The sequence below is a fragment of the Thunnus thynnus genome, chromosome 15 (assembly GCF_963924715.1).
Source record: "Thunnus thynnus chromosome 15, fThuThy2.1, whole genome shotgun sequence".
NCBI lineage: Eukaryota > Metazoa > Chordata > Actinopteri > Scombriformes > Scombridae > Thunnus > Thunnus thynnus.
This window is the reverse complement of record NC_089531.1, coordinates 30863682-30874769: the sequence shown is the minus strand read 5'-3', so window position 1 is coordinate 30874769 and position 11088 is coordinate 30863682. Positions and strand designations below refer to the sequence as shown.

Genomic DNA, 11088 nt, shown 5'->3' with positions numbered 1-11088 from the left:
GACCTTCACTGTCGGTCAAGGGCGTAATGGCGTAGGCTACATTTTGGGAACTGTTGTGTCGAATTGCTCCCTAAATTCACCTTAAAACGACCAGGCTTTTGTATTATGCGAGAGATACTAAAAACACCATCAAATTTTGTTAGTTTAGCAGGACTGTAGGTATTCTTTGATATATAAATTTAATTAATAATATTTCTTCAAGATGGCGACTGGTTTGCCTCTCAGAGTGGTAGTCACATGCACTAGTTAGAGAGAACGATACATACAATCAATCTTTTATAGCCAACAAACGAAAATAAAAATGACAGGATGTGGTTTTATAGTCAGTATAATAGATTTATCAATGGTTGCATGTCAATATAAAATTGAATGCCTGATAAATCTCGCTTGATCTCTCACCTTTCACCTTCAACCCCACTCGACAGACAAAAATGGCTGCCTCATTGCAAGGCATCATGAGGGTCCTGTGCCGTCTGTCGCCATCAATTTTACATCCAATACGACAATACCAGGTATAATATTGAATTTTCTTCTTGTTACACATGCCTGTCAACCGATTGACCTATTTGCGATCGCCTGGTTCGAATATTTTTACATGTTGTCAAGAAATGCTGGACGCTGCCAGGTTGCTGTAAAGTTACCAGTCAATTTAACAGCAATAACACTCTTTCATCATAATATATAATATGGCTCAGTTAGGTCAAAGAGCTGTTTGTTTCGGCTTACATCCCGTAACATTCATGTTAATGATCACCTATTAGAATAGTGTCGTATACTATGTTAAGCAGTGTTAATGCGAATTTAATGTCTTAAGTCATGCAACTCAACGCTATATTTCAAATTTACAGGTTATTTAGCTTCAATGTTTGAAAGACAAATTTAAACCGACCACATTCTTATGGAGGATGGCAGACATGTACGTTAGTCATTGGGCTTCATGCATCCATCACATTTAACCCAAGCAGCCTCTTTAATTGTGCACACAGATAGCATGAGTGGTGGAAGAAATATTCATATCATTTACTTATGTAGAAGTACCAGTACAGCAATGTAAAATACACCATTACAAGTAAAAGTCCTGCATAAAGGGTTCTACAAGAGTAAAAGTACATAAGTATTATCAGCTTGATGTAGGAAGTATTGCAGTAAAAGTAGGGGTTTGGTCCCTCTGACTGATATATTAGTATATAACATCATTAGATTATTAATACAGGAGCATCAGTGTGTAAGCAGCATGTTACTGTTGTAGCTGCTGGAGGTGGAGCTAATGTAGTCCAGTGGTTCCCAACCTAGGGGTCGGGCCCCTCCAAAGGTCACTAGATAAATCTGAGGGCTAATGAGATGATTAATGGGAGAGGAAAGAAGAAGAAACAAAGTTCTGATACACAAATCTGTTTTCAGTTTTTTTCTCTGTCTGATTTTTGGGGAAATATTGAATCATTTGAACATTTATTGAAATGAAACTATGTGAGATGTTTAGAGGGAAAAATCACTATTTGGTGGAGCTGTTAACAACTCATACATCTGAAATATGACCCCGACTACACACTGCTACACCAAAAAGGTTAGAAACCGCTGGTTTTATTTTTAACAATGTGTTGTATTTTAAAAGCTTGTTATATTATCCATTGTGTCAAATCTTCATCTGAAAAGTAACTAAAGCTGTCAAATAAATGTAGAGGAGTAAAAAGTACAATATTTCCCTCTGAAATGTAGTGGAGTGTAAGTATAAAGTAGCATCACATGGAAATACTCAAGTAAAGTACAAGTACCTCAAAAGTGAACTTAACTGCAGTACTTATGTAAATTTATTTACTTTCCACCACTGGATGACAAATTTTGACATGCTGAACAGCAAAAACACAGGTGTAATTAATCGCAGTAACAATGGCTGATTTTATAGTGCACCACCGTGGCTTCCTTGGACACTTGAATGGAACATTTTTAAAGTCCCCCTACATTCAAAAATACGTCTGTCTTAATCCTACTTTCGGCTGTTTGAGCTTCACTGTGCAGAATGGTGTATGTGAAGAGTTTGACACTAGAAGGCTGTTTTCACACTCACCTGCTGAGAATGGAACGTTTCTCTGTGCTCACTGAAAATACAATTTTAAGGGGCAGGCCTACAAGCATGACTTTTGACATCACAACTATTTTGTAGCCAATCGTGGTCCAGTATGTAATTTACACAAGTGTGATGTGGAAACCTGAAGCCTCCAGTGCACACACACTGAGAATGGACTTTACAGTGAAGTAGTAGACATTTTGTGTCTAGCAGTTACACTTTTGAAATTAAATATATTTGCATATTTATATATTCTGGACTTTTTAATGAGGGACAAGAAGAAAATGCGACTTTAAAGATTTTAACACAGTAATTATACTGTTTTATTTTGTGCTATCAGACACACATTATTGTTCCAAGCAGAGTGTTTCTATACATCCTCATACATGTGTGGAGGGGACATTTAATGTTATCAGTTCCACCTGTGCTTTTCCTGCTATGACAAATAATGTCTGCTGTGAAATGGTTTGTTGTGAGGGTGTTTGGTATGTCATCATGACAGTGGGGAGATGATTTTTCTTTTGTATCTTCAGTCCTGTCTTCACAGGTTACCTGCAAGAACATGTCCAGATCTCTCTGCATTTGCACCTCCACGTCACTCTCTCTGCCAGGCAGTGTCACTCCAGGATGAGGATGCTGCTCGGGCTGCTGAACCTCTCATTCGCTACAAAGACAGACCCTGGGATTACTTGGAGAGTGAAGGTTTGTAAAAAAAAAAACAAGTCTGGTCTTTAGCAGCTACACTTGGTTTTGCCAATAAATCCCTTTCCCCTGACAGAGTACATTGAGAGGTATGGAACCAATCCAGTGTGGGCAGGCTACAGGAGGAACCACAAAGGAGGCATTCCCCCACAGAAGACACGCAAAACCTGCATTGTAATAATCTATTTTTTAGTTACTTCAGATACCTTCCACTAGTTCCATGCATTACAGCTGTCATTTAGATTGACCTCAACACTGTTTCTGTTTCTTTAGAGAGGAGACAAGATATGTGGAAACCCATGTCCAATTTGTCGGGATCCAAACGTTATTGTCCATCATCAGGTGGGTCATCATTTTAATCACTGTGATGGCCTTACCACACATTAGAGTTTAGTGGTATTGTCATATTCTATTATAAGAATCTGGGAAACTGGAGGTTTTTACTTCTTAGCAAGCAATGTATCAGCTTATTTAACACACATGTCCCTCCATGAGTCTTTCTATTTATGCAAAAAAATGCTCTATATTCACTATGTAGGTTAATGGACAAACTCGGTTCTTTAAAGTAATGTAAAAATTAAAAGCTATATATTGGGGTGGCTATGGCTCAGGAGGTATAGCGGGTCGTCCACTAATCGGAAGATTGGCGGTTCGATTCCTGGCTCCTCCAGTCTGCATGTCAAAGTGTCCTTGGGCAAGATACTGAACCCCAAAATGCTCCTGATGGCTGTGCCATCAGTGTGTGAATGTGTGTGAATGAAAAGATTTCCCCTGATTGGCAGGTTGGGACCTTGCATGGTAGCCACTGTACCCACTCAGCGTATGAATGTGTGTGTGAATGTGACACTTAGTGTAAAAGCGCTTTGAGTGGTCAGAAGACTAGAAAAGCGCTATGCAAGTACAGTCCATTTACCATCTATATGCAAGTTTATGATGACAAAATGATGACATAATACCATAGACTGTAAAAAATATGAACGTAGTCACTGTGACATCACCCATTGGTTTGTGGGCTGCAGTTTTGAAACATGGATGTATAATAAGAGCTGGATAGTGCACTGCTCAGCCTTGCAGCCAGTTTTTCCTGGTGGCCACTTGCAGTATTGCAGCAAAAAATCCCCCTGTGGCCCAAAAAGCATTTTCCACATAGACCACCGCTGTAAAAGAGACGTCTGTAAAACTGTTGACAGGACACCTTGAACTGCAAACAAGGTCAATTATGACTCATTCTATTATGAACCTTTGATCCATGGAGGTTTTATATTTGTGAAACTCCTCGAGCCAAGAAAAGCGATTTAAAAATCTGTGACGTCACCACAATGTAAAGTCTATGAGCAGAGCGTGAACTTTCAGGCAGGGCCAGCAGGGGAAACACTGCTGCGCATTTTCAGTGGGCCACACAACATGGAAGCAAACTTGGAAATTGTTTTTGGCGTACCAGCCGAGCAATTCTTATAGGACTGAATGAGCGCCATTTTTAGTCTGGTATCCAGTTCTTATAATACATCCATGTTTTGAAGCCTTGAGTTTAGTGATTTCACCATCGCCATCTTTTATTTCACCATCGCAATGTTAAAATTTTTGGAGCCAGAAGTGACCATATTTGGACGAGAGGGTGGAGCTGACCATAGCGCTAGCTGCTTGCTTGGTTAGCACGATGCATTTACAATCTATGGTTAACAGTGATCATGCTAATGATAACTTCTGGTAGTGAAAAACAGGCCTAAAACCATTAAAACAAAATGTACTCACCAGAAAAACTGAACATCCGACTCCTTAGAAGGTCTTTTACCACAACCAAATGCTGAACAAAACTTTTTTAGGCAACCAAAATGTTAGAATTAACTTAAATGAACTGAAAACACACTGTGAAATGGCAGCAGCTATACCTATACTCTGTGAATGTGGGGTTACACCATGGTTACATTTCGTAATCAATGTTGTCACCGCAGTAGCGACTTGTCAATCACAACATAGCCACGCCCTAAAGTATACGCTGCTTTATCATCTATTTCACTCTTAAACAGGGCCATAATTTAAAATGAACACCATGATGCATTGAAGAAGACTTGAAACTAGTGATCGAGACCATAAACTCATTACGAAAGTGTTTACTGAGGTAATAAATCAAGTGAGAAGTAGGGTCTTTTTCTCAGATTTCATACAATCAGACTTCTTTTTGCAGCCAGTGGAGTTGCCCCCTGCTGGCCAGTAGAGAGAATGCAGGTTTAAGGCACTTCAGCGTTGGCTTCGCTTTTCAGACTGGGAGCTACCTGCTTGCATAACACTGGCATTATTGTATAATTCCCTCAATTATACAATATATATCTTACATTAGCACATGTATTTAGCATTAGACCACAGTTATACTTAAAGTCCCCCTCCACTCAAAATGTGCTTTAATATTTCTTCACTTGAATGTTTGAGCTTCATTGTGCAGAATGATGTATGTGCAGTCTGTTGTCACATTCATCTACTGAAAGAGCAAAGTTTCTCTGATTTGTGTCATCACAGCTAGTTTGGAAGCAGACTGTGGTCCAATATGCAAATTACACAAGTGTGATGTAGACATGAGGGAGGAGATGCCTTGAGAATTTTGAACTAGTTAACTGAACTTTTTTTGTGGAAAGGGCACAGTGAACTCAAATTATTCCAAGCAAAGCATTTTAATGTCTTGAAGCATGTCTGGAGGGGATCTGTAACATGTATATGATTGCAGTTTAGCTGCATGCTTCATTCTCTCTCTTAATTGAAATGTGTCTTCTCTTGTAGAATGTGAAATTGTTGCAGCAGTTCATCAGTCCCCACACAGGAATGGTGTATGATCCCACTAGAACTGGTAAGACACCATGTCACACGGCCATTGAGCATGTCATTAAAGTGAGTGCATGTATTGATATGTACCAAGCGGGTCATGTTCTGACGGTTTTTCTAGGTGTGTGTATGAAACAGCAGAAGAAACTAAATGAGGCAATCGACACAGCACGAGACCACGGTACGTTACACAAAATGTTTTATTAAGTGCTTTGAGGTCCCCATTTTATAGTTGTCTCTCTCTTTTGAACCCTGTTGATTTTAAATATACATTACTTCAAAGATCTAAAGAAATTACTATTATTTTTACATAATTATTTTACTTACAGGTACTGTAAATTAATGTCCCCCGTACAACCCCCTATGATTTATTTTAAAGCATTCCCACAATGGGTTTAGACTTTCGGCCCAACCACGTTACTGAGACATTATATCAGGGCTAAGGCTGCATACAATAACAGACAATTTTCTTAAAGTTTCTAACAATCCACATCTACAAATAAGATACTACTGATTGATCTCAGGATTATCACATTGAGTGTTTTTACATTGGTTTTGCACACCCCTATTGAATCAAACAGCAATTTTGTCCCAACCAGCAGTCCACAGCCCAAAAGATATTCAGTTGTCTGTCAGAGGACTAAAGAAACCAGAAAATATTCACATTTTAGAAGTTGGACTCAAAACTATTAATCAATAAGTTACAGTTGGCGATTAATCATTGCAGCTCTAGGCAATACAGTGCACTACTCAAAGTCAGCCTTGATATTCTTGTTCGTAGGTTAACAAAGTGGGTTTTACAGACAGTTAAATCTTCCAACACCAAAGTGTAATGATTTCTGTTCAGCGTATTAAGACTTCTAATTAGATGTGGGATGAAGATTGATTTTCTTTATTAGAAAACAGAACCAGCAAGGCATCACTAACACCTTGTCATTACAGGCTTGCTTCCCTTTCAAATACCATATGTGGAATTCTCAGTAGAAGACTACTCCAATTCCCATGATGCTGTGGGGTCCACACCACCTCCCCCATCCTTAACCTCTGGTGACACCTGGTATAAATGGTACAGTGAGATATCACCTGATCAGAACGAAGTGGCTAAAGTCAAGAAGATGTACAAGGCTTACCTGAAGAAGGGACTACAGACTCAGTCCTGTTGATCATGCTGTGATGGTGATGTCATTAATGGAATAACTGTACACATTTGTTAAACATGTATATCAGATCATATAAACCTGTTTATATGATGTTGAATCATGCACATAAAGACTGCACAGTGAAACAAAATGAAAAATGGATTTATTTTATTGTTTGGCTTTAGGATCGTAACCACAGACCACTATTCAAGACATTGTATCTCTCTCTATTTATAGAAATGAATGGTAGAATTAACACTCCAGTACATTATCTGTCCAACTCCAACTCATTACAGATGTTACAGTCCAGAATAAAAGCAACAACAAATCCAATGTTAGTTGTTGAGACATGCTAACCAGTCCATGTGGAGTGTGGGTAGCATATGATTGAGAGGGACAGCCTTGTGTCCTGACAGCAGCTCTGTGGGATCATGGGTGGACCTTGTTGACCATGGTCTCTCCCAGGGCCTCCAGCACTTCCCGTTTGTAGTCGTCGAAGTCTCCGTCAATCTGGTTAACAGTACAGTCCTCCACCACCCACATCTGGCACTGAGTCTCTGTGATGAGCCGAGCATCATGACTCACTATGATCACAGCTGGATGACAGAAAAAGGGACAGTTTGTTACTCAACCAATACACTGATGTTTTAAAGATGTGCTGGATAGGTTTATCTTATTAATTGATCATTCAAACATAGTCTTGCACCATCTACTCATTGTCTAGAGTTTTTACTCACATCCAACTGAGAACCTGATCAATGCATCAATGGCCTGATCTCATCTGATTTTAGCTTATTACCAATAAATCCGTATATATATGTTTATGGAAGCTCGTTTCTACCAGAAAAAGAAAAATATATAAATGAAATTTTGGGAATGACAAAAATAAAAATACTTGCGAAACTCATTTATGGCATACCAAGTCAAAATTATGAGAGTCAAAACAATTTGATATACCTCAGCTTTGACTCACTATTACAAAATTGTGACGTAGTATCATAATTTTGATATAGTATTTTCACTTAGTATGTCATTATTTTAACTTAATGCAAGTAATTTTAATTTATACTTACGTGTTTTTCTAGTGGAAATGTGCTTCCAGAATATGTTGTCTGATCATTAACAGTAAATGTCACTACAGAACTGTCAAAATTATAAGGGACTTTAGAATCAGTTTTTCCATTACATAAAATTTCCCACTCACTATATCTTGGTCACTATTCTTTAAGAACCAAATTCAAAGGATCCTTATGTGTACATTAAAAAAGAAATAACCTGCCTGTATACAGTACCAGTCAAAAGTTTGGGTACAATTTCTCATTCAAGGGAATGGGAAAGTGTGTCCAAAATTTTGCCTGGTACTGTATTATCAGAGTTGTTTTAACCCTCAAATATCAATATTGGCCTAAAAGGCTTAGCATAGCCATAAGGCACTGACATCAAGTGCACACATTTTTAATCAAACATCTTACAATAAAATCAGAACCAGCAACAGTAGCAAATAATGTCTTGGAGATCCAAGTGACCAATAGTTATGAGAAATGTTTGAAATTGATGTCATCTCATCCCCTAAAACATGCAGAGCTGTAGAGACTAGTTTCAGTTTTGAAACTGACCACTGCATAACTTCTCACCAAAGCAACACAGAGTGGCTGTTAAAAAATTAATGAAAATACCTTTTTGGTTTAAGTATGGTGTTCTTCTTTAACACACTTACTGTGAACCAGACTGTTTTTATAATAACCCAACATCCTGGCTACATGACAACATGAATGATACAATACATACTAAACACAATGAAACGGTTTGAAATTTGGACAAGAAATCTAAATTTGAAATAGGTTAAGTTTAGATTCAGTAAGTTTCCATTCATTTTACTACAGTATGATGATCAATTTGAGAATTGGATTTAAAAAACATAAAACATTACAGCAGAGTTTGGACAATGTTCTGCATGATATGCAGTAAAGTAGCAAGAACATCGTTACGATCCTTTGATTGTTAACTCATGAGCCGCGAATGGATGCCTCACATGAAACGAGCACTCTTGCTGAAGTGCTCCACATACCTCCTTTGTATTCATTGATGGCCTCTGATAACGCATCAATGGACTCAATGTCAAGATTGTTAGTGGGTTCATCCTACAAGAGGAATGCAGAAAAGAAGTCATTCACAAAATTCATTCAGGTAAAACATCATCAGTATGATAAAAGGTTTACTAGTTCTCACCAGGATCAGTACATCAGGCTGACGACAGGCAAGTTCAGCAAACACTACTCTGGCCTTCTGACCACCTGTTTGAGGACAAATCCAGACACCACATTAGAACATGCCTCCTTCATGCCAGTTTAATGTAAATGTCTTTTAACTCAGGTTCATACCGGACAGTTTGGAGATCTGAATGGTGTGTGCATGGCTCTCCAAGCCAAAACGTCCCAGGCACTTCCTGCCGTCCTGGTAGGGAAGGTTGAAGTTCCTCATCAGGTACTCTGTGGCTGTCTCCTCCATGTTCAACTGATCAGCATACTGCTGGTTGAAGAAGCCCACTTTCTGCAAAGAAGAGAGAGAGAGAGAGAGAGAGAGAGAGAGATTTTCTGTCTTCAGTAACATTTTATTGAATGAAGTGGTGTACAATGGTGAATAAAATGCCAGGGTAGCTCGCAAGTAGCAGTTCACTGACTAGCCCCGGGAGTAGTCACTACTAGGGCTGCAACTAACCATTATTTTCATTATTTTCCTTATTGATTAATCTGTAGATTCTTTTCTGGATTAATGGATTAGCTGTTTGGTCCATAAAATGTCAGAAAATGGTGAAAAATGTCAATCACTGTTTCCCAAAGCCAAAGATGACATTCTCAAATGTCTTGTTTTGTCCACGACTTAAAGATATTTCGTTTATTGTCATAGATGACTAAAGAAGCCAGAAAATAATAACATTTGAGAAGCTGGAACCAGAGAATTTGGAAATGTACTTCTTAAAAAAATGACTCAAAATGATTAATTAATCGTCAAAATAGTTAGCGATTAATTTTATAGTTGTCAACTCATCGATTGAATCGACTAATTTTTGCAGGTCTGGTCACTGCATCAACTAGCATCTGGCTCCACCTATTTCAGGTGGACGAGTGACTGTGACTTTATGGTGTGACGCACAGTGTGTATTTTAGACTCAAACATCAACAGTAAGTTACTTACCAAACGATGATTCTTCCTCATCTCACCTTTAGTCTGGAAAAAAAAAAAAAAAACAGATCCAGTTCACTCATGAGTGAATCACATATTTTTGCATAATTTAATATCTGCATATCTACATACTTACAGGATTTAATTTCCCAGTGAGCAGTAACAGCAGGGTACTCTTCCCAACACCATTGGGTCCAACTATGCAAACTGAAGGTAGGCAGGGGGAAAAAAAATATGTCAGAATAGAAACACTGTGGAATGGTAAAAGGTGGGGTCAGGATGTAAGGTTGAGAACAAACCACAACAACTAAGCTTTAATGATGCAGCTTCTGGTTTTTCTGCCCAAATCTCAATGTTAACAATGTAGTGATCTCCTTGTGTCTTCCATGTTTAGCTCTATTTAAATCCCTACATCTGAAGTTCTAAAGAAGATACTGTAGTGTTGGCAGGGATGATTCAGCCCTGATCTGCCCTCTAGTGGATCAACTGCTTAATCCTCCAGGTACACACTGAGTATGTAAACTGTTTTTGTAGCTGCTTCTTCACACACGAGTCAGTGTGATCATTTGTTTGTTATATGTTATTAAAGTTCCTCAAATTAAAGTAAAAGCTGCTGCATACTTACTCCTGGAGTCCATGTCAATTCCAAAGTCAACATTCTTGAAGAGAGGTTTCTGACCCTCGTAGCCAAAATCAACACCTGCATAGGGGTTAAACAGGGCAAAGCTGGAATAAGGTTATTGTGTCTCTGTGTGATATAATGCCTCTATTAGATGACATTTATTTAAGCTCTGTTCTTTATACCACTGCATAAACTGGTAAAAAAAAAATATACACTCACAGCCAATCATACAATCAAATGAATAATGCAAGTTCCCTTAGACAGAATAATGGCTGCTGCTGGAGATGTTAAAACAGCATATAGTGGTCTATGAAGTGGAGTCTGATCCTGAGTGAAGGGGAAGAACCTGCTGTTGTGCAGTTGAGATTTCAAAAGGATGTTTCAGAACAGTAAAATCGTGTCTACTTTTCTGAAAAAGTAGCCAGAGGTCACTAACTAAGCTTTAGCACACTTCCAGTGTCCTGCTTTGTTCCTCATCTGCATGAAATGCAAACTCCGACTACAGAAGTTGCGTACGCACTCAGCGGTGGCCTTGTGCTAACGCTTCCTGCATATTTGACTCT

General features: G+C 38.6%; 2 protein-coding genes across 5 annotated transcripts in view; one reads left to right on the top strand and one right to left on the bottom strand.

Moving 5' to 3' along the window:
• The first annotated feature begins 17 nt into the window (after window positions 1–17).
• On the top strand, window positions 18–6878 carry mrps18b (mitochondrial ribosomal protein S18B). 2 transcript variants are annotated; one of them, XM_067611763.1, is made up of 8 exons: window positions 18–155; window positions 426–512; window positions 2599–2767; window positions 2844–2941; window positions 3041–3109; window positions 5540–5606; window positions 5703–5762; window positions 6524–6878. In XM_067611763.1, the coding sequence occupies exons 2-8, from the start codon at window positions 432–434 to the stop codon at window positions 6742–6744; spliced, it is 765 nt and encodes a 254-aa protein (XP_067467864.1). In that variant the 5' UTR covers window positions 18–155; window positions 426–431; the 3' UTR covers window positions 6745–6878. The 2 variants fall into 2 exon arrangements, with proteins under 2 accessions (XP_067467864.1, XP_067467865.1); XM_067611764.1 differs by having other exon boundaries at window positions 40–159.
• Window positions 6872–11088, bottom strand: part of abcf1 (ATP-binding cassette, sub-family F (GCN20), member 1) — a 26467-nt gene continuing 22250 nt past the window's right edge. For all 3 annotated transcript variants that reach the window (XM_067611758.1, XM_067611760.1, XM_067611759.1), the window contains 7 exons: window positions 10529–10603; window positions 10040–10110; window positions 9916–9948; window positions 9102–9270; window positions 8950–9014; window positions 8789–8861; window positions 6872–7316 (listed from right to left, as the gene is read on the bottom strand). In XM_067611758.1, coding sequence (XP_067467859.1) covers window positions 7150–7316; window positions 8789–8861; window positions 8950–9014; window positions 9102–9270; window positions 9916–9948; window positions 10040–10110; window positions 10529–10603 — 653 coding nt within the window. In that variant the 3' untranslated portion in view covers window positions 6872–7149. The remainder of the gene's footprint in view (window positions 7317–8788; window positions 8862–8949; window positions 9015–9101; window positions 9271–9915; window positions 9949–10039; window positions 10111–10528; window positions 10604–11088) is intronic.